The sequence below is a fragment of the Equus przewalskii genome, chromosome 23 (assembly GCF_037783145.1).
Source record: "Equus przewalskii isolate Varuska chromosome 23, EquPr2, whole genome shotgun sequence".
Lineage (NCBI taxonomy): Eukaryota > Metazoa > Chordata > Mammalia > Perissodactyla > Equidae > Equus > Equus przewalskii.
Genome location: NC_091853.1, coordinates 13,185,155 through 13,210,026, shown reverse-complemented (window position 1 = coordinate 13,210,026; position 24,872 = coordinate 13,185,155). Strand labels below are relative to the sequence as shown.

The 24,872-nt window shown below is 37.0% G+C and overlaps 1 protein-coding gene across 2 annotated transcripts in view; it reads right to left on the bottom strand.

Annotated features, from left to right (window-relative positions):
- Positions 1-24,872, bottom strand: part of SOAT1 (sterol O-acyltransferase 1) — an 80,095-nt gene that overhangs the window by 9,871 nt on the left and 45,352 nt on the right. Inside the window, exons 4-11 of one of the 2 annotated variants that reach the window (XM_070591698.1) lie at positions 15,927-16,075; positions 14,681-14,740; positions 10,400-10,507; positions 8,779-9,061; positions 8,004-8,082; positions 7,412-7,493; positions 7,058-7,103; positions 6,260-6,389 (exon numbers count right to left, since the gene is read on the bottom strand). In XM_070591698.1, coding sequence (XP_070447799.1) covers positions 6,260-6,389; positions 7,058-7,103; positions 7,412-7,493; positions 8,004-8,082; positions 8,779-9,061; positions 10,400-10,507; positions 14,681-14,740; positions 15,927-16,075 — 937 coding nt within the window. The remainder of the gene's footprint in view (positions 1-6,259; positions 6,390-7,057; positions 7,104-7,411; positions 7,494-8,003; positions 8,083-8,778; positions 9,062-10,399; positions 10,508-14,680; positions 14,741-15,926; positions 16,076-24,872) is intronic. The other variant, XM_070591699.1, reaches the window with a different exon arrangement.

The following is a 24,872-nucleotide window of genomic DNA, read 5'->3' as shown; positions in this document are numbered from 1 at the left end:
GGAAATGCATCATAAGGATTACAGTAGGTATACGGGAAGGAGAAGAGGAGGATGGAACAGAAGGCTTATTCAAAGAAATAACAGCAGAGAACTTCTTAAACCTGGGGAAGGGGATGGAAATCTATGTGAAATAGACCACCAGATCTCCTAACTTTGTCAATGCAAAAAGACCTACTGCAAGACATATACTAGTGAAACTGTCAAAAATAAATGACAAAGGAAAAATAATAAGGGCAGCAAGGCAGAAGAAAATAACTTACAAAGGAGCCCCTATAAGGCTTTCAGCAGATTTCTCTGCAGAAACCTTATAGGCTAGGAGAGAGTGGAAAGCTACACCCAAATCTTTGAAAGACAGAAACTTTCAGCCAAGAATACTCTATCCAGGGAAAATATCCTTCAGTTATGATGGTGAAATAAAAATGTTTCCAGATAAACAAAAGCTAACAGAGTTCACAGCCACAAGATCACCCCTGCAAGAAATCCTCAAGAAGGCCCAAATACCAAAAAAAAAAAAAAAGAAGAAGAAGAAAGCGGTTACAAAACCCTGAATAAGGAGGTAAGTAGGTAGACAAAATCAGAAAATTGGACCTACCCAGAATAACAGGTTAGCACATATTCATGTAGAACATTAGAGATAAAGCGAAGGAAAACACCAAAAACAAACAATCTTGTCATTTTAACCACCAACTCACAACACAAGATGGAATAAGATGTGACAAAAATAACTTAGGACAAGAAAAAGGAAAGGGACTGAATCAGCTTAATCTAAGGAAATTAGAGGTCATGAGAAAACAGACTATTTCATCTACAAGATTTTGCATACAAACTTCATGGTAACCACTAAACAAAAAGTAGATCAGAATCACAAATACTAAACAAGGAGAAAACTAAGGAATCTAGCATAAGCAAACTACTTAACCAAGTTGGTAGTCTGAAATACATGGGACAAGAAACAAAGAAAATACAGGACAACTGGAAAACGAGTGATAAAATGGCAGCATTAAGTCTTCATATATCAATAATCACTCTAAATGTAAACATACTGAACCCTCCAATAAAAAGACACAGAGTGGCAAGATGGATTAAAGAACAAGACCCAACAATATGCTGCCTCCAGGAAATACATCTCAGCTCCAACAACGAACACAGGCTCAGAGTCAAGGGATGGGAGATAAGCTAATGGGAAACAAAAGAAAGCAGGTGTTGCAATACTTAGAGTAGACTTCAAGATAAGACAGGTAAAGACAGACAAAGATGGGCAGTATATAATGATCAAAGGGACACTCTACCAACAAGACATAACACTTATAAATATCTACGCACTCAACAGAGGAGCACCAAAGTACATACACCAACTATTAACAAACCTAAAAGGAGATATTAACAACAAACAATAATAGTAGGGGACCTCAACACTCATCATCCAGACAAAAAGTCAACAAGGAAACAGTGGAATTAAATGAAAAGCTACACCAGATGGACTTAATAGATATATATAGAACACTCCATCCAAAAACAGCAGAATACACATTGTTCTCAAGCACACACGAAACATTCTCAATGACTGACCATATGTTGGGAAACAAGGCAAGCCTCAATAAATTTAAGAAGATTGAAATAATAACAAGCATCTTTTGAAACACAATGCTATGAAACTAGAAATTAACTACAAGAAAAAAGCTGAGAAAAGGAAAGATGTGGAGACTAAACAACATGCTACTGAACAACCAATGGACCACTGAAGAAATTAAAGGAGAAATAAAAAAATACCTGGACACAAATGAAAATGAAAACATCCATATCAACTCATATGGGATGCAGAAAAAGCAGTCCTAAGAGGGAAATTCAGAGCAATATAGGCCCATCTTAACAAACAAGAAAAATCTCAAATAAGCAATCTTAAACTATACCTAACAGAATTACAAAAAGAACAAACAAAGCCCAAAGTCAGCAGAAAGAGGGAAATAATAAAAATCAAGGAAGAAATAAATGCAACGGAAACAAAAAGGAGAGTAGAAATTATCAAAGAAACCACGAGTTCATTCTTTGACAAGATAAACAAAACTGAGAAACTCCTAGCCAGACTTGCAAAGAAAAAAAGGGAGAAAGCTTGGATAAAATTAGAAATAAACGAGGACAAATTACAACAGATACCACAGAAATACAAATTATTATAAGAGAATACTATGAAAAACTATATGCCAACAAACTGGACAATCTAGATAAAATAGATAAATTCTTAGACTCTTACAACCTCCCAAGCTGAATCAAGAAGAAATAGATAATCTAAATAGAACAATCACAAGTAAAAAGATTGAAACAGTAATCAAAAACATCCCAAAAAACAAAAATCCAGAACCAGACGGCTTACCTGGTGAATTCTACCAAACATTCAAAGAAGACTTAATACCTATCCTTCTCAAACTATTTCAAAAAAATCAGGGAAGACAGAACACTTCCTAACACATTCTACAAAGCCAACATCACCCTGATACCAAAGCCTGACAAGGACAACACAAAAAGGAGAACTACAGGCCAATATCGCTGATAGACATAGATGCAAAAATCCTCAACAAAATATTGGCAACCTGAATACAGCAATATATGAAAAAGACCATATACCAGGATCAAGTGGGATTTACACCAGGGACACAGAGATGGTTTAACATTTACAAATCAATCCATGTAATACACCATATTAACAGAATGAGGACTAAAAACCACCATCTCAATAGACACAGAGAAAGCATCTGACAAGATCCAACAGCCATTTATGAAAAAAAAACTCTTAACAAAATGGGGATAAAAGGAAATTACCTCAACATAATAAAGGTCATATATGACAAACCCACAGCCAACATCATACTCAATAGGGAAAAACTGAAAGCCATCCCTCTGAGAACAGGAATAAGACAAGAGCACCCACTCTCGCCACTCTTATTCAAAATAGTACTGGAGGTTTTGGCCAGAGCAATTAAGCTAGAGAAAGGAATAAAAAGAATCCAAATAGGAAATGAAGACGTGAAACTCTCACTGTTTGCAGACGACATGATCTTGTATATAGAAAACCCAAAAGAATCCACTGGAAAACTATTAGAAATAATGAACAACTACAGTAAAGTTGCAGGGTACAAACTCAACTTATAAAAATCAGTTACATTTTGATACTTTAATAACGAACTAACAGAAAGAGAACTCAACAATATAATACCATCTACAATTACAACAAAAAGAACAAAACATCTAGGAATAAATTTATTTTATTTATCTTTTTTTTGAGGAAGATTAGCCCTGAGCTAACTACTGCCAGTCCTCCTCTTTTTTGCCGAGGAAGCCTGGCCCTGAGCTAACATCTGTGCCCATCTTCCTCTACTTTACATGTGGAACGCCTACCACAGCATGGCATGCCAAGCGATGCCATGTCTGCACCCAGGATGCGAACCAGCAAACCCCGGGCCGCCAAGAAGCGGAACATGCGAACTTAACCACTGCACCACCAGGCTGGCCCCATCTAGGAATAAATTTAACCAAGGAGGTGAAAGACCTATACAATGAAAAGTATAAAACATTATTAAAAGAAATCAATGATGACATAGAGGAATGGAAAGATATTCCATGCACATGGATTGGAAGAATAAACATAGTTAAAATGTCCATGCTACCCAAAGCAATCTACAGATTCAGTGCAATCCCAATCAGAATCCCAATGACTTTCTTCACAGAAATAGAACAAAGAATCCTAAAATTCATATGGGGCAACCAAAGACTCCAAATAGCTAAAGCAATCCTGAGAAAAAAAGAATAATGCTGAAGGCATCACAATCCCTGACTTCAAAATGTACTACAAGCCATAATAATCAAAACACCATGGTACTAGTACAAAACCAGGCAACACAGATCAATGGAAAAGAACTGAAAGCCCAGAAATAAAACCACACATCTATGGACAACTAATCTTCAGCAAAGAGGCTAAGAACATACAATGGAGAAAAGACAGTCTCTTCAGTAAATGGTGTTGGGAAAATCAGGCAGCCACACACAAAAGAATGAAAGTAGACCACTACTTTATGCCACAGACAAAAGTTAACTCAAAATGGATCGAAGACTTGACAGTAAGATCTGAAACCATAAAACTTCCGGAAGAAAATATAGGTACTACACTCTGACATCGATCTTAAAACGGTCTTATTGGATACCATGTCTTCTGGGATAAGGGAAATAAAAGAAAAAATAAACAAGTGGGAAATCTTCAGACTAAGGAGCTTTTGTTAGGCAAAGAAAACCAGAATCAAAACAAAAAGACAACCCACAAACTGTGAGAAAATATTTGCAAATCATATATCTGACAAGGTATATATAAAGGTATATATAAAAATCATATATATATTTCATTATATATAAAGAACTCACACAACTGAACAACAAAAAAACAAACCACCTAATCAAAAATTGTCAGAGAATATGAAGAGACATTTCTCCAAAGAAGATATACAGATGGCCAATAGGCACATGAAAAGTTGCTCGACATCACTAATCATCAGGGAAACGCAAATCAAAACTACATTAAGATACTACCTTACACCCGTTGAAATGGCTATAATCATTAAAACAAAAAATAGCAAATTTTGGAGAGGATGTGGAGAAGAGGGAACCCTCATTCACTGCTGGTGGGAATGCAAACTGGTACAGCCACTTTGGAAAACAGTGTGGAGATTTCTCAAAAAACTCAAAACAGAAACACTATATGACCAACGTATCCCGTTACTGGGTATCTATCCAAAGAACTTGAAATCAACAATTTAAAGTGGCTTATGCACCCCTATGTTCACTCCGGCATTATTTACAATAGCCAAGACATGCAAGCAACCCAAGTGCCCGTCGACTGATAACTGGATAAAGAAGATGTGGTCTATATATACAATGGAATACTACTCAACCATAACAAAAGACAAAATCTTCCTATTTGCAACAACATAGATGGACCTGGAGGGTATTATGTTAAGCAAAATAAGCCAGATGGAGAAAGACAAACACCAGATGATTTCAGTCATATGTGGAAGATAAAAAAAAACACATGGACAAAGAGAACAGTTAAGTAGTTACGAGGGGAAGGGGGTGGGGTGAGGGCACAGGGGATGAAGGGGAACACCTATATGGTGACAGACAAGCAATAACATACAAATGAAGTTTCACAATGTTGTAAACTATTATGAACTCAATAAAAAAATTAATAAATGAAATATTTTTTAAATGGAGCAGCAGGAGGAAGGAGCCCACTCTCTTGAGGCCTGTAGACGTTGTTTGAACATGTGTCTGGAGCTACTGCAGCCATTTTGCCACCATGAGGTGAACAAGGATGAAAGAACAGAAAGATGGAGAAAACCTGGGTCTTTGATGCCATCACTGAGCATAAATTACTCACCCTAGTTCTGGACTTCTACTTATAAGAGAAATAAAGTTTCCTTACTGTTTAGGCCAAAAAAAAACCCGTAAGTGGAATGAATGAAGTTAGGATATTGAGGTATGGCTGGAAAAACCGGAGAATAAGAAAGAGCAGCAAGAGAGATGTCAAATGTGGTCAGCAACATCCAATGCTTCATGGAGATCAAACAAAATGAGGGCTAAACCATCTACTGGATTTAGAATCAGGAGATTCTAGTGATTAAAAAAAGGCCATTTCAGGGGCTGGCCCAATGGCCAAGTGGTTAAGCTCATGTGCTCCACTTTGGCAGCCCACAGTTTTCAGATCCTGGGCGCGGACATGGCACCACTCGTCAGGCCATATTGAAGTGGCATCCCACATGCCATAACTAGAAGGACCCACAATTAAAAAAATATACAACTATGCACTGGGGGGATTTGGGGAGAAAAAGCAGGAAAAAAAGGAGAAAAAAAGATTGGCAACAGTTGTTAGCTCAGGTGCCAATCTTGGGGGGGTGGGGGGGAGCCATTTCAGTGGCCTGGCTGGATTAGGAGCAAGATTGCAGTGAAATGAATAGTAAACAGGAAGATAAAGCATAAACATGAACTATCTACAGTCAGAGGAAGCAAAACTTGAGTGACAGAGGACAAATGAAAAGACTGATCTGAGACCACAGTTTACCTCATTTATTACATTGATGGAAAGAGGTCAAGATGGGTATAGACATGTAGGTGAGTTTATAGTGACAAGCAGGAAAATGAAAGGGGGTCATATGCAATTGCTTTCCATTTTCCTTGCAACTTTATGAATGGCCAAATTAACCAGTATTCACGTTACCTGGCAAGATGGAATTAAATACACAAAGGACCAGAACACGGGCGCTGAAGGGCTCCTGTTTGATATTTCGAAACAAGGGGACGCAGAGCCTTTCGAAGATGTAGTACACATAAAAAAGGCAACCCAAAACCTGGAACATAACAAAGATATAATTACAATAATGATGGCTTGATAAGGAAAGACAGAAGGTGATTTTTTTCCTTCAAAATAAAATACATATGACCCTTAAACTATTGTTTATATATAGATTCCATTTAACACTAGTCTGTAAGACTGCCAAACTGTGGTCCTTCAGAGATATTACTCAAGCCTAATTTCTACCATATCTTTTTCCAACACTTGATCAAAGGGCATTTTCAGAAGATCAGACTCTTAGAACCTGCTTTTCTGGCTGCATGAAACCTATAAGAAAAGAATTTACTTCATAAATGGGTATTTGATTGAGATAAGAATTTATGATTCTGATAGGGGTTGGGGAAGGAGTGGGGGGGGTGGGTGTCAGACCACACCCACACAATACAATATCCAAAACTAAAAAACCAGGAGGGGAGGGGGAAATTAATGTAGACGCTTAAGCAACCAAATGGAATTACTTTAATTCAAATAAATACTTTCATTGAGGAAAATCACTTTAGATGTTGACAAAGCAAACACCATTTACTGCACTGGAAATAGTTTAAAAGACTTCAGAAAGAGTTCTAGAGATCCCAGTAGACATGAATTTACCATCACTTTAAACAGATTATATTATTATTTCCCACCACTCTACAAACCTAAGGCAGATAAGAAAAAATTTACCTGTGCAAACTGCATAGCAACATAACTCCATCTTACAGTGGGAGTCCTAAAAAGAAACAAAATAAGCTTTGTAAATAAAGTAAATAATTTAACTTTAATAAAGATCCTCACAATCTTTTCCCAGACAGAACATCATTTTTGACATATGAAATCCTTATCGAATTCTGTCAAGAACTAGTGTAATCAAATTGGATTGCTAGAATCACCATTTGGGGCTTCCCATGCCAGCAAGAAAATTAAAACTCATTCTATATTCTCTGTAGCCCTCCATGAACTGGCCCTTGCCTACCTATCTCACCTCACTCACACCACACTTCTGGTGCTCACCACACGTCCACTTCATGGTGCCAGTACCTGGGATAGTTGTCGCGGTAGATGAGGGTAGGAGCAAATAAGAAGTACAAATACTGGTTGACTGTGGGTACTGGAACAGTCCCTGGAAAAGGAAAACTAGGCTTATATCAGAGGCACTTCAATTTCTCTCAGCAAAACGAAAAGGCAAAAATAAGGAAGCACAGAATAAGGAAGCATAAAACCACCTCTCTTAACTCCTCCTGTTTCTTCCCAACATGAGGGCTTCTCATTCTTATATTAATTGAATATTACCAATCCCTCTAAAGTAAGTTATTGCTGTGACTCAGAGATAACCTCTAAAGTTTGAAGCAGCAACTCAAAAAGGTTAAGCATACATGGGTGTGATGAGTCTATAGATTCTAAAAAATAATGCAACGTTACAAGAGTCTAATGATCAATGTTTTGGGTAAATTGTAGGTACAAAGGCAAAACAGCAACAATCAGTAAATAGTGAGATAGTCTTCCAAACCAGTATGGATCCTATATATTTAAAATCAAACAGAACATCTACAGAATGTAATATGCCATCCCAGTACACACCAAAGGCTGAAATACCCTAAGAATAATCCTTTAACCTAATGGAATTACATACTTGATTTCTTCTTAGCTGAATTTAGTACCCGAGGCACATTCTCTCTGACAAATGAATGGGCCTTCATTATCAAGCGAATCTACAAAAGGAGAGGGAAAAAAAGATTAATTTTGTATTATTGTCATCTCCTATAAGCAACCCCAGAACAACACTAGATTACAGTCACATAAAGAACTTCTTAATTTTGCATACACCAACTCAAGGTCACTTTTATAAAGTAAAGCAAATGAAAAACAAACTCTAAGGGACAAGTCATTACTCAAATCATTTTGCATGTAATAGCATTATCTATTACAGGTATATTACAAATTAAGAAATTAAAAGCTGGTTCAAAGAAAGTTGGGAACGTTCCTTTCCATTAGTCAAATAAAGCATTACAGACAGCCAATATCAGTCAGAAAATTCTGAAGGGTGTATAAACAAAATAAATCCTTTATTTAAATGAATCTGACATTTCAAAAGTAGAGTTTTTAATTACAAAAATATTTTATAATTTAGATGACTTCTACAAAAAGTGTTCAAGAATAAAATTTGAATTAATCCAGAACATTTCAATATAATTTATTTCAATTATCAAGAATCAAATAACACTGAAGCTAGAACAAATTTTAAGAGATGAGATGATCTAGTTTAACACTTTAATTTTACAGATAATAGCACAAAGAACCAGATATGAAAATTTATCCAACTAATGCAACTAAAAATAACAGAATATTAGTATTACTATTATTTTAATTAATAATAGCACTGCATTGGGCAACACTCAAAACCTTACCTGTTCAAATATAACGATGCACCGGGAAGCTGGTGGCAGTGTATATGCTAATACGACATATGTTGGTCCCAAACCCAGAATCCCCATCTGGAAGACCATGAAAAGTAAGCAATGGAAGAGAGAATGGATCACTGGATGAGAACTCTTGCTATAGCCTCTGGCCCAACGTTGAAAGAGGAAATAGGGAATTGAAAGTGTGCACAAGAACATGGTCCACCACGTCCACATAACAATAGAAAGTTTGCCAAAAGCATAAGATATGAGACTGAACTCAAGCACCAGCCTAGGAAGAAAAAGCACAGAGAGAACACATAAGTAAATTTTTTTATATGCATTGATTCACAGAATTCAACTCAGACCCAAAACTCTCAAACTTAGGAAATACAACAACATTAATACATTGAAGTAATGGATGTAACAGTTGTCCTAGATAGAGAACCACTTCTAAGTCTCGGCTTTACAACGTATCTCAACAATAAATTTTCTAAAAGTGCTAAGATAATATGGCCTTTGAACATAAGATACCTAAGATAGGGGCCGGCCGGGTGGCACAGCGGTTAAGCGCTCACATTCTGCTTCGGCAGCCTGGGGTTCACCAGTTTGGATCGCAGGTGCGGACATGGCACCACTCATCAAGCCAGGCTGTGGCAGGCATCCCACATATAAAGTAGAGGAAGATGGGCACAGATGTTAGCTCAGGGCTAGTCTTCCTCAACAAAAAGACGAGGATTAGCAGATGTTAGTTCAGGGCTGATCTTCCTCAAAAAGAAAAGATACCTAAGATAACCTAGAATAATAAGACTTTGAACTTCTCAAAGATTAGATTCTCGTATTAATAAATTTTAAACTCTACAATATTCTATGGCAAAGTTAATACTTAAAGTATTTAATCAGCAATTGCTGTTATGTACAAAGGACGATTTTTCAGAGGGAAATGGGTAAATTCCAAAATTTATTAATATACTATTATACCATTATCTTAAAATTTAATTTTCTAATAAAGCACATAAATCAATGTCTGATTACCACACTGAGATTTTTAAAGTTACAATTTGATTTTTATATTAAAAAGAAATATATTGTATTTTAAAGGTTAAATTCCAATAAGCTATTTTAACAACCTGAAATGCATACCATAGTAGAAAAACTGGCAAATCATATACACAAAATTCTCCAATTTAGGAAAATGACCTAGTAACTACCAATTACAGTCTATTAAAATAGACCATTTTAAAAAACAAAAGTAATGAAACTTTTTTTTTTCTGCTTGAAGAAAAAATTTGCCCTGAGCTAACACCTGTGCCAATCTTCATCTTTTTTTGTATGTGGGATGCCACCACAGCATGGCCACCAACGAGCGGTGTAGTGTGAGCCTGAGAACTGAACCCAGGCTGCCAAAGTAAAGCGCACCAAACTTAACCACTAGGCCACAGAGCCAGCCCTCTAATATTCTCATTAGTTGTATTTTTTAGGAGAGAGGAATCTCATCCTCAAATCAGCTGCTTTGGGGTTTTCTGAAGCAAATTTAACCAAATCACCCTTTACCAAAATTTAAATATAGTGAAAACTCCCAATACCCCATGCATCAACTGTCCAAACACCTTTTTCTTTCTTGTCTTACCTTCCTTCATCAATGTAATCTACGACAACTGTGCTGAGGATAAAGAGAATGAGGAGAGCAATAAACATGTGATATATTGTTCTGATGTGGTCCACCTCAAACAGCTCACTGTAAATGTAGTCCAAACAAATAAAATTAATAATCTATATTTAATCTTAAAACACCATAAAGACTTTACTTTAAAGCTGCTCAGAAGATGCTTAATCCAACCTCCAAAAACATCTCAAACAGTAATCAGAGAATATTAAACCTGAGGTAGAAAGAGTAAATGAAATGACCAATGTAAAAACTTAAGGAAGAGCTTAGAACAAGGCTCTTTCCAATAAAATGATACTGCCCCCTAGAAAACAGCATGGATATCAAACACTTAAAACAAATGGTGTGCATTCTTGAAAACCTGCCAGGAACAGTAGCTTTCAAAGGTAGACAAAAGGCCATTCACTGAAAACAGGCAACACAGAAACTATTTCAAACGCTAAAAAGTTTTGAAAAAATCCTTCTTACATTCCACTCTCTACACTTAACTAATATACAGGAAATATATCTATTTCCAAGAAGTATTCACATATGCATTTCTATATTGTTGATGATAACCAACTACCACCTGTGTGTCTATAAACTTCACCATTTACAAATGCTTTTACTTTCTATCCTCATAGATGTTTTTATTTGACTAAGACTGAGCTACTTTTCTTTTAAAGTATAACAACGACTTTCTAGATGACTTTTTCTAAATAAGTTTTTATATTTGACTAAAGATTTTTAGCTTTGTTTTTAGAAAAATATATGCTAATCTTCTAAATAACTTTCTGAAGAATCTAAAATACTATTAAATCTCTAGATTAAGGATCTTCAAATTCTACTAAAAGCCCACCTAAGCCATAGAATGTGTTTCATTTTCTTGGTTAAAAACATTTTCTAATTAAATGGTATTTTAATTTTGTTTATTTTTCATATAGTACAATTCTATCATTAAAATCTTACTTATAGTGTTCCAAGTAATTGTTTTATATTACCTTTTATGTGAAAAGCCCACATATCCCCCCAAATACAGATTTTAAAATATAAATCTCTTCAAACAATAATGTCACAAAATACTGAAATGGTATTCTACGTTACATATTCAAAAAACTTTGGCCTTCTCATCAAAGTTAAGTAATACAGGTGAATTGGCTCACAGAAAGTGAGCTCTAGCAAGCATAAGATGCATTTTTAAAGATAAGAATATTAAGACACTTAGATAATTTTTTACAAAGCTATTTCAGATGACCTACACTAACACAGGTTAAATTACAGCAATATTCTAATAAATGAATGAATGAGTAAATAAATAATCTACTCACAAAGCATGGCAAAGCAAATATTCATTACCCACCCAAAGTGTACCTTTAATTTTCAGTTCACAAATGAGGTCACCAAAATTAATTTTCATTGCCTACTAATTTTTTCATGAAATCCATACAATCAGCAGTCTAAAATAAGTAAATCTGAGAAAACTATGAAGTCTCTAAACTGCTAGCCAAAGAAGAGACAACAAAAATTTACACAGGCATATCTCATTTTATTGTGCTTTGCTTTATTGTGCTTAACATATATTGCGGGTTTTTTTACAAATTGAAGGTTTGTGGCAACCTTGTGGCAAGCAAATTTTTCACTGACACTTTTCTAACATTTGCTCACTTCATGTCTCTGTGTCACATTTTGGTAATTCTCACAATAGTGCAAACTTTTTCATCATTATTATATTTGTTATGGTAATCTGAGATCAGTGATCTTTGATGTTACTATTGTAATCGTCTTGGGATGCCACGAACCATGCCCATAGAAGATTACAAACGTAATCGACCGATCTGACTGATCTGATCCACCAACCGGCCATTCCCTGTCTCTCCCCCTGTCCCAGGCCTCCCTATTCCCTGAGACACAATGCTATTGAAATTAGGCCAACTGATAAGCATTCAATGGCCTCTCAGTGTTCAAGTGAAAGGAAAAGTTGCAGTCTTACACTTTTAATCGAAAGCGAGAAATGAGAAAGCTGACTGAGGAAGATATGTTGAAGCCAAAATAAGACAAAAACTAGGCCTCTTGCACCAAACAGTTAGCCAAGTTGTAAATGCAAAGGAAAGGTTCTTGAAGAAAATTAAAAGTGCTACTCCACTGAACATACAAATAAGAAAGTGAAACAGCCTTATTGCTGATCTGGAGAAAGTTTTAGTGGTCTGGATAGAAGATCACACCAGTCACAACATTCTCTCAACCAAAGCCTAATCCAGAGCAAGGCCCTAACTCTCTTCAATTCTGTGAAGCCTGAGAGAAGTGAGGAAGCTGTAGAAGAAAAGTCTGAAGTTGGAAGAGGTTGGTTCATGAGGTTTAAGGAAAGAAGCCATCTTCAAAACATAAAAGTGCAAGGTGAAGTGCTCAGAGCGAAGTGCTCATGTAGAAGCCGCAGCAAGTTATCCAGAAGATCTAGCTAAGGTAACTAATGAAGGGGCTAAACAACAGATTTTTTTATGCAGACGAAACAGTCTGATATTGGAAGATGTCATCTAGGACTTTCATGAGTCACTGCCTGGTTTCAAAGCTTCAAACCACAGGTTGATTCTCTTGTTAGCAGCTAATGCAGCTGGTGACTTAAAGCTGAAGTCAGTGCTCATCTACTGTTCTGAAAATCCTAAGGCCCATAAGAATTATACTAAATCTACTCTGCCTGTGCTCTGTAAATGGAACAACAAAGCCTGGATGACAGCACATCTGTTTACAACATGGTTTACAGAATATTTTAAGCCCACCATTGAGACCTACTGCTCAGAAAAAAAAGATTCCTTTCAAAATATTACTGCTCATTGACAATGCACCTGGTCCCTCAAGAGCTCTGATGGAGATGCAGAATGAGATCAGTGTTGTTTTCACGCCTGCTAACACAACATCCGTTCTGCTGCCCATGGATCATGGAGCAATTTCAACTTCGAAGTCTTATTATTTAAGAAATAAACTTCATAAGACTACAGCGCTGCCATAGATAGTGATTCCTCTGACAGATCTGGGCAAGGTAAATTGAAAACCTTCTGAAAAGGATTCACCATTCTAAATGCCATTAAGAACACTTGTGATGCCTGGGAAGAGGTCAAAATGTCAACATCAACGGGAATTTGGAAGAAGTTTATTCCAACTCTCAAGGTTGACTTGGAGTTGTTCTAGACTTCAGTGGAGGAAGTAACTGCAGATGTGGTGGAAATAGCAAGAGAACTAGAATCAGAAGTAGAGCCTGAAGATACGACTGAATTGTTGCCATCTCATGATAAAACTTTAATGGATGAGCAAAGAAAGTGGTTTCTTAAGATGGAATCTTCTCCTGGTGAAGATGCTGTGAAGACTGTTGAAACAAAGAGTTTAGAATATGACATCAAATTAGTTGATAAAGCAGCAGCAGGGTTTGAGAGGACTGACGCCAATTCTGAAAGAAGTTCTATTGTGCATAAAATACTATGAAACAGCATCACATGCTACAGAGAAAACGTTCATAAAAGGAAAAGTCAACGGACAGGGCAAATTTCACTGTGGTGCTATTTTAAGAAACTGCCACAGCCACTCCAGCCTTCAGCAACCACCACCCTGCTGAGTCAGGGACCATCAACATGGAGGCAAGACCCTCCACCAGCAAAAAGATTATGACTCACTGAAGGCTCAGATGATGGTTAGCATTTTTTAGTAGTAAAGTATTTTTAAATTAAGGTACATAGATTTTTTTTAAACATAATGCTGTTATATGATTAACAGACTATAGTATAGTATAAATGTAACTTTTATATTACATTTAATATTACAGGAAACCAAAAAAGTTCGTGTGACTCACTTTATTGTGATACTCACTTCGTTAACAGTGTTCTGGAACTGAACCTGCAATATCTCCAAGGTATGCCTGTATATCAAGAAGGTAGCAACACCAAAACTCTCTCAAAGTGGTTTACCAAATTATAAAACTTCTGTTCTAGTTCTTTGGGTAACCAATTCTCTGCAGCACAACTTCAAGGCATTTATCAGAGGACAGATAACTGTTCTTATCTCTAAATCTTCCTTTGCAACAAGATACAGAACCAGAAGATCAGAGAGAAGAAGCAAGAGACAAATGTACAAAAAGAAGTATCAAAACTAATAATTTATATGAATATAGAACAAACTCATTAAACATTCACAGATTAAGCAGTGATTCTAACAATCAGAATAGTTTTATTTTTTTTTAATTCAAGCTAATAATTAACAAAAGCAACAAAAAATACTCACTCTAAGAGAGACTGCCTTACAACAAAAATCTTTCCATGTTCTGGAGGTGCTCTCAGATCTCTGAGAAGAGCAAAAAATTAAAACAAAATATAAGTACCTCAAGTATGATAAGAAATTTAACCCTAAGGATAAGAGAAAGAATGTTACCAACTATAGCATGTAACATCAACAGCCTTCTCACTGTGATCCAGGTACTGTGTTAAGGTTTTTACGCGTGTTACCTCATTTACTCCTTCTGAACATGCTATGAGATAGGTACACGCAAATCTGGTTTGGAAGAGACACGAGGCACACCTAACTAGAGCAGCATTCAAAGGGGCCCCATAGCCCACCTATGGAAATGCATTCCTGGCAACACACACTGAACACCATTCCACCTTCTCCTAGATATCCAGGAGGTCAGACAGGCCCCCAGCCATACTTTACTTCAGTTGACATACTGTTATTGGTCAGTCCTCCAAATCTGCATGATGTTTAAGATTCCCTCCCTAATTTCAAAAGACTTCCAACAACCCTCAAAAGCCTACTGATCTTAAAGGTTGCCTCTAGTTACTAAAATCACGCATCTTAACATCTAGCATTATCATCTTCTTTAAGGCTTTTTGCACTACTGCCAGCACTTCTTTCGACTATTTCTGGTTAAAACTGTCCTCCAGAATGGGAGAGACTGACAGAGACCACAGAGGCATAAACCCAAGGAAAGCACGGAATGGCAAATTAGTACACACTGGCCTTTGACAGCCATCCCTCTACTGCTCTGGATGACTGACGAATTGGAAACACATATACTAATTGAACTGTACTTTATTACAAGTATTGTATAGAGCACAATACAGAGTCAGTATAATGATGTGCTGCAAAGCACAGACTCTGAATTCAAATTCCAGCTGTGTATTCCTGGACAACAGTTAACTGCTCTCTGCTTCAGTTCCTGATATGTAATATGCAGACAGTTACAGTGTCTACCTCACAGAGTCCTTGTTTGGTTTAAATGTAAAATATCCAACAAGTGTGGGCTCTATTATTTTATTAGTGTAGTCTTAAATGAGGTATGCATGTTTATTATAATGCACACATTAAGATGAAGAAGCTTGCCCTTCAAATATTTAAATAATTTGCCCAAGTCAACACACAGATAAGAAAAAGTGGTGCTAGGAGGTGAATCTAGTCATTTTTATGGCAATTCTGTCCACTGAGCTATAGAAGAGTAGATGTTTGCATTAAAAGAACTAATACTCATACTTACTTAGCTCTATGGTTGTTCTCTCCTTTAAGAACAGAAAAGGTTGTGACAGCACATCCACCATTGTCTAATGATGCTGATTTTTCAATGAGACTGGTCACAAAATCATCAAAGTGACTGCCAACTTCCTTCATAAAAAATGGCTTTAATTCCTAGAATTTTAAAACAAATAAAGGAAAATATTAGGAACTAACAAATGCTGATGAGTTATTACCATTTTTCTAAAGGGTTCTCTTTAACAGAGCTGGATCAAAAGAAATCCATGTTAAGTGAGTTCAGAGTAAAAACACAAAAATGACTTCTATTGCTAACCTTAGTTTCAGAAATGGCTACTGGAAAAGCAACATGATGATTTATGTATTTTTAAAGATTTATAACCTTTTAAGCATAAATCAAGATATCAAAACAATCACCTACTAAATGAACTCCTACGAATGATATACAAAAGCAAAATAACAGAAATGATAAAAATGATAGTCTATTTTTTTTCTCATCAAGTTTTATCTGGAAAACAATAAAAAGTAAAAACCAGGGGGTTGGCCCCGTGGCCGGGTAGTTAAGTTCACGCGTTCCGCTGCAGGCAGCCCAGTGTTTCATTGGTTCGATCGTGGGCGCAGACATGGCACTGCTCATCAAGCCACGCTGAGGTGGCGTCCCACATGCCACAACTAGAAGGGCCCACAATGAAGAATATACAACTATGTACGGGGGGGCTTTGGGGAGAAAAAGGAAAAAATAATAAAATCTTTAAAAAAAAATAAGTAAAAACCAGTATCATATCACCATTAATTTTAAGTCCCCTTTCTTCTCAAGCAATACCTTGACCCCCAATATAAAAAAATATTTATATTTTATATCATGTCATTACTGTATGACACCAACATTTACAAAATAATGTTTATTCCTACCTCCATAGCCATATATTTATCTCACCAAAACACACATAATTTCATAATATAAAATTGTTATACATTTTGGTCCCAGACAATCTTCAACATCTTAAAACTTACATATCCACAAGTTTTTGAGAAGTATTAAGCAAAAAAAGTTTCTTCAGATAATAACAGATGACCTACTGTGGATGCTCAAATTATAAATTTGGATATTTTTAAACTGATAGGGCCCATCTATATAAAGAAAGCAAGTGTTACTTACAAATTCCTTAAGGAAAAAAAAAAGTGCCTTTTGCTCCAACTAAATTATTTAGATTGAACCTAAAATATCTCAAGTAGCATTTTTCCAGGTTCTGTTTTATCACAAGTTTCACCAAGTCCTTTAAAAGTAAAGCCTAAAGGGGCCGGCCCAGTTGCATAGTGGTTAAGCTCATGCTCTCCACTTCAGCAGCCCAGGGTTCGCAGGTTCAGATCCTGGGTGCAGACATAGCACTGCTCATCAAGCCACACTGTGACAGCATCCTACATAAAAAAAATAGAAGACTGACACAAATGTTAGCTCAGGGCTAATCTTCCTCACCAAGAAAAAAGAGTAATGCCTAAAGAGGAGTGGGTCAGCATCATGGCAGAGTGAGCTCTTTCCTTAGACTCTTCCTCCTAAGATATAATGAAAATGACATTCATAAACTAACAGAGAACATTCACAGAACACAAAAGACATCTGAGAGAACCACGGAGTCATACATCTGAAGGTGGAGATGCTGCACCTCCTGAAAGGAAGTGGGGGAAGGTAAGAAGATCCCCTCTTCCTCCCGAACAGCAGCACACCAGGGCACGGGAACGTGCGTGGCTCTGAGAAGAGAGAGGGGAGGAGCAGCTCTCCACAGGAACACCTTCGCTCTCCACATTCCCTCACAGCCAGTGGGAAAGGCCCACACAAAGGTGGCTAAGCTATTGAGGGAGTGTCTTCATTAAGCCAGCACCCCAAGAAAGCAGAGAGTGAGGGCAGAGTGAGAAAGCCCCTGGGAATATGCACGTGAAAGAAAGCACCCATACCCCCTGCCCATCGCTCCAGTTCAGCCAGTCAGCCAGAATGCCCATAAATACATTAGAAAAGCAGCAGCATTGAGCGAGCTAGCCAGCAATTACAGACAAGGCTGTCAGCGTAGATTCTAAGAGCAGGCTCAGATGCCAGCGATTGTGGCAAGCTCAGAATACACAGCTCCTGACCCACCCCCAGTGACAGTAGGTGGAATCTGTGACTATGCAAAGGCACAACTCCATGCCATCAAACGGTATGAAAAAATACATTACTACTCCAAACCAGAAGGAAAATGACAAGCACCCAGAAATCAATCCTGAAGGCAGAGAAATTTACAATCTAAATGACAGAGAACTCAAAATAGCAACCATAAAAAAAGTCAGTGAGTTACAAGAAAACACAGATAAACCATTCAATGAAATCAGGAACAAAATTAATGAACAGAGGGAATTCTTCACAAAAGAGATTGAAACAATACAAAAAAACCAATCAGATATGTTGGAAAGGAAAAACACAATGGATGAGATAAAGAAAAATCTAGAATCCCTGAATAACAGAGCTGATATAGTGGAGGATAGACTTAGCAGTCTGGAGGACAGAAATATAGAAAAGCTATAGATGGAGGACGAGAGAGAATTAAGACTAAAAAGAAATGAAGAGGGGCCAGCCCGGTGGTGCAGCGGTTAAGTGCACACATTCCGCTTCGGCAGCCTGGGGTTCACCAGTTCGGATCCCAGGGGCAGATGTGTCACCACTTAGCATGCCATGCTGTGGTAGGTATCCCACATTTAAAGTGGAGGAAGATGGGCACGGATGTTAGCTCAGGGCCAGCCTTTCTCAGCAAAATGAGGAGGATTGGCAGTAGTTAGCTCAGGGTTAATCTTCCTAAAAAAAAAAAAAAGAGAGAGAGAGAGAAATGAAGAAATATCCAACTCAATTAGGAAATGCAACATAAGAATTATACGTATTCCAGAGGAGAAGAGAGGGAAATGGAGCAGAAAGCTTCCTCAAAGAAATAACAGCTGAGAACTTCCCAAACCTGGGGAAGGAGCTGGAAATACAAGTAAAAGAAGTTAAAAGAACTCCTAATTATACCAATGTAAAAAGACTTTATCCAAGGCATGTATTGGTAGAACCAGCAAAGTCAATGACAGAGAAAAAATGTAAAGGGCAGCAAGACAGAAAAAAATAACCTATCAAGGAACCCCTATCAGGCTTTGGGTGGATTTCTCAGCAGAAACCTCACAGGCTGAGACAGTGGAATGATATATTCAAAATTCTGAAAGACAAAAACTTTCAGCCAAGAATACTCTAACAAAAATATCCTTCAGATATGATGGAGTAATAAAAACTTTCCCAGATAAACAAAAGCTGAGGGAGTTCATCACCACAAGATACCCCCCGCCCCAAGAAGTGATCAAGATCATCACACCTGAAGAAAAAATGAAAGGGTTTACAAAGCCTGGAGCAAGGAGATAAATAGGCAGACAAAATCAGAAAAGCACAGCTCTCTATCAGAACAGGTTAGCAAACACATCATTATAACATTAAAGATAAAGGGGAGGAAAACATCAAAAATAATCTCATCATTTTAACCACAAACTCACAAGACAAGACGGAAAAGTTGTGACAACAACTTAGAAGAGGAAGAGGAAAGGAATAGAATCGGCTTAGACTAAGGAAATAAGAGGCTATCAGAAAACAGACTATCTCACCTACGAGATTTTAAAACAAACCTCATGGTAACCACTAAGCAAATAGTCAGAGAAGAGACACAAATAATAAATAAAGAGAAAACCATCATAGAGAGCCACCAAACTGAATGGGTAGTCTGAAATACATGGGATGAGAAACAAAGGAAATAAAAACAACTGGAAAAATGAGTCATACAATGGCAACATTAAGCCCCCATGTATCAATAATCACTCCAAATGTAAATGGATTGAATTCTCCAATCAAAAGACATGGAGTGGTGGGATGGGTTAAAAAACAAGATCCAACAATACGCTGCCTCGAGGAAACACATCTCAGCTCTAAAGACAAACACAGGCTCAGAATGAAGGGACTGAAGAAGATACTCCAAGCTGATGGCAAACAAAAGAGAGCAGGCTTTGCCACACTTATTATCAGACAAAGACTTCAAGATAAAAAAGGAAATGAGAGACAAAGAGGGGCAGTATCTAAGGAGAAAAGGGACATTCCACCAAGAGAACATAACACTTATATATGTACCCAACAGAGGAGCACCAAAGTACATAAATCAACTATTAAGTGAACTAAAGGAGATATTAACAGCAAGACAATAGTAGGGGACCTTAACACCCCACTTACATCAATGGATAGATCATCCAGACAGAAAGTCAACAAGGAAACAGTGGCTTTAAAAGAAAAACTAGACCAGACGGACTTAACAGATATATTTATAGAAGCCAGCATCCAAAAGCAGTAGAAGAGACATTCTTCTCAAGTGCACATGGAACATTCTCAAAGATAGACCATATGTTGGGGAACAAGGTAAACCTCAATAAACTTAAAAAGAGTGAAATCATATCAAGCATCTTTTCCAACCATAATACTATGAAACTAGAATCAACTACAAGAAAAAAGCTGAGAAAGGGACAAACATGTGGAGACTACACAACATGCTACTGAACAACAAATAGTTCAATGAGGAAATTAAAGGAAGACTCAAAAAGTATCTGGAGACACATGAAAATGAAAATACACCATACCAATTCATATGGGATGCAGCAAAAGCTGTCCTAAGAGGGAAATTCATAGTAATACAGGCCCACCTTAAAAAAAGAAAAACCTCAAACAAGCAATCTTAAACTACACCTAACAGAACTGGGAAAAGAAGAAAAAACAAAGCCTGAAGTCAGCAGAAGGAGAAAAATAAAAATTAGAGCAAAAATAAATGAAATTGAAGCCAAAAAACAGTAGAAAGGATCAACGAAACTAAGAGCTGGTTCTTTGAGAAGATAAACAAAATGGACAAATCCCTAGCCAGACTCACTAAGAAAAAAAGAGAGAAGCCTCAAATAAATAAAATTAGAAACGAAAGAGGAGAAATTACAAAGGATACCACAAAAATATAAAGACTTATAAGAGAAGGCTATGAAAAACTACATGCCAACAAATTGGACAATCTAGAAGAAATGGTAAATTCTCAAGATTCATACAAACTTCCAAAACTGAATCAAGGACAAATAGAGAAGCTGAACATACTAATCACAAACAAAGGGATTGAAACAGTAATCAAAAAACCTCTCATAAAATAAAATTCCAGGACCAGATGGCTTCTCTGGAGAATTCTACCAAACATTCAAAGAAGATTTAGTACCTATCCTTCTCAAACTATTCCAAAAAGTTGAAAAAGATGGAACACTTCCTAACACATTTTAGGAGGCTAACATCACCCTGATCCCAAAGCCTGACAAGGACAACACAAAACAGGAAAATTACAGGCCAATTTCACTGATGAGCATAGATGCAAAAATCTTGCTGTTTGTAGATGACATGATTTTATATATAGAAAAAACCTAAAGAATCCATCAGAAAACTATTAGAAATAATCAACAACTACAGCAAACTTGCAGGGTACAAAATCAACTTATCAAAATCAGTTGCATTTTCATACTCTAATAACGAACTAACAGAAAGAGAACTCAACAATACAATACCATTTACAATTACAACAAAAAGAATAAAATATCTAGGATTAAATTTAACCAAGGAGGAGAAAGACCTATACAATGAAAAGTATAAGACATTACTGAAAGAAATCGATGATGACATAAAGCAATGGAAAGATATTCCATGCACATGGATTGGAAGAATAAATACAGCTAAAATGTCCATATTACCTAGAACAATCTACAGATTCAATGCAATCCCAATCAAAATCTCAATGACATCTTCACAGAAATAGAACAAAGAATCCTAAAATTCACATGGGGCAACAAAAGACCCTAAATAGCTAAAGCAATTCTGAGGAAAAACAACAAAGCTGGAGGCATTACAATCTCTGACTTCAAAAAATACTACTATTTTTTATAGTAAACAAAACAGCATGGTACTAGTACAAAAACAGACACACAGATCAATGGAACAGAACTGAAAGCCCAGAATTAAAACCACAGATCTAGGGACAGCCAATCTTCAACAAAGGAGCCAAGAACATACAATGGCAAAAGGGAAGTCCCTTCATGCAACTCAACAACAACAACAAAACAACCTGATCAAAAAATGGGCAGAGGATATGAACAGACATTTTTCCAAAGATATACAGATGGCCAGCAGGCACATGAAAAGATGTTCAACATCACTAATCATCAGTGAAATGTAAATCAAAACTACAATAAGATATCATCTTATACCCGTTAGAATGGCTATAATTACCAAGACAAAAAATGACAAAAAATAACAAATGTTGGAGAGGATGTGGAGAAAAGGGAACCCTCATACAGTGCTGATGGGAATGCAAACTGGTGCAGCCACTATGGAAAAGCAGTACGAAGATTTCTCAATAAATTAAAAATAGAAATACCATACAACCCAGCAATTCCACTACTGAGTATTCAGCCGAAGAACCTGAAATCAACAATTCAAAGAGACTTATGCACCCCTATGTTCACTGCAGCATTATTCACAATAGCCAAGAAGTGGAAGCAACCCAAGTGCCCATTGAGTAATGACTGGATAAAGATATGGTCTATATACACAATGGAATACTACTCAGCCATAAAAAAAAACAAAAACAAAATCGTCCCATTTGAAACAACATGGATGGACCTTGATGGTATTATGTTAAGTGAAACAAGCCAGACAAAGACAAATACCATACAATTTCACTCATATGTGGAAGATAAACTAAGATACAGACAAAGAGAACAGTTTAGTGCTTACGAGGGGAAGGGGGTTGAGGGTGGGCACATTTCTATAGTGACTGACAAATAATAATGAACAACTGAAATTTTACAACGTTATAAACTATTATGACCACAATAAAAAAAAAGTAAAGCCTAAAAATATCAATGCAATTTAGGAAGGCTTTTCAAACTGCTCTGTTTCCCACAATTCCTAAATGCCTTTTGGGTCCTGGGCAGTGAGAATATAAGTTCCCAGCTCTCACCAGACAGCTGATGGAGATGGAAAATATAAGATACATACATATAAAAAATATAGACTAGAGTACCTAAGTATCATCTGAGCAATATAACCATGGATAAAGACTCAAAGAACATATAAGAGTTTAGCAAACAAAGAAAGCAAGGATAAGATGATTGGAAATGTATTTTTTGAGCTGGGAATTGAAACCTCAAAGGACCAGTAGGATTTAAGATTAAATGAAAAGTGGCAGAAGGAGAAAAAGTGATGAAAAGCAGCAAGACAGGAAAGGATTAGCCAACAGAAAGTGTGAATGAGGGAGGTTGGTTTTAAGGACAAAATGTAGAGGACCTATGTTCCCTGGAAGAAATAAAGAGTTTTTATAGAATTATTTTTTCATATTAAGGTTATCTATATGTTATTTTGGTTCCTTTTCCTTGTTCCATTTCAATTATATGTCCATCTTCATTTTGAAATTCTTCAATAGGATGCTTCCCCAACCAAAGACAAAACAAATCCAAAAAAAAAAATAACAAAAAGAAAAAAGATTCTTTTCTCATTTCATCTCTAGAATTAGACTGAATAACCAGTAAAGGTTTTTTCCAGTTACAAAACTGTTGTCCCACATAGAAATATACTAAAAGGCAAGAAAAGAAAGAATCTGTTCACTCCACTAAGTGCTAGGTACAGTTCTGGGCACAGTTCTAGGCGCTGGAGATACAATGAACAAAACCAAATCCTTGTCTCTATGGAACTTACAATTCCCGTGGGAGTAAAGCAGAGCTATATATATATATATTTGAGAAAAAGCAAGGAAATAGGATGTCCTAGCTGAAGTAAAAGAGTAATAAGAGTTAAGGTCAGAAAAGAAGCGAGGGATGGCGGGAGGGGGCTAAACCAACACTTCACCCCTACTCACATCAGTCTACGGAAATTTCACTCAACATTAAAAAGGAAGACTGCAATCTTGAGATGTGGCAAAGGGAACCAAGCCATTTCTTTTAGCTAGGATTCCTCATACTCTGGAACCAGTCCCCTTTCCAATTAAGTACTGGGTCGAGTAGACCAGAAGCATGAAAAAAACCATGATGAACGCTATACAAATGTCAGAAAAGCTGCTGAAATCAGGTCCTAATCCACCCAGCTCAAGTTAAATAGAGCAGTCAACTTCTCACGGCACAAGCTCTTGTGCCTTACTCACTACTTGCCCACAGACAAGGCTTTGCCGTACATTCCAAAGAACTTGAAACTTCTACGACAATCTCCTTACCTTCACCCTGCTTATCAATTGTACCCTTTTTCCCCCTTCCTCCTATTCCCTTCCTTTCCTTCCCATACTCCAAAACTCCTACCTTCTCTGCTTGCACACTCACTCCAGAACTAAGGGGATCCCTTGTTATCCCAACCTGCTATCTGATCTCAGGGACCAAAGAGATCTGGATAACAAGCAGTACTTCTACTATTCAGCACCTGTGCTGGTGAACAAGACACATGCAGCCTTGCTCTCACTGAGCTCACTGTCCATCAGTGAGGAAAGACATTAGTTATTAATGGTGCAGTGAATGCCAAAAGGAAAAACCAGTTCAGAGTGACAGGAGAACAGAGAGAGAAAAGAGAAAGTCTAAGAATAAATATCACAGGCATCTCAATAGTGTGAGGGCCAGTATAAGGTGGTGACAGATGTCAAGTCTCCTCGAAAGTTTCTTTCACAACTCCCTCCCCATCCCCCAATCTATGACTCCAAACTGTGACACCTCAGACAGAACAGAACACTGCTTTGGCATGCTGAGCAAAAAGGTCCCTATTTTAATGATTAATTCATGTCTTCTTTTCCTGCAGTAAAACTTGTATATGTGGGTAGTTCAGGAATCCATACTCGAGCTAGTACAATATTAAGGAAAAAGA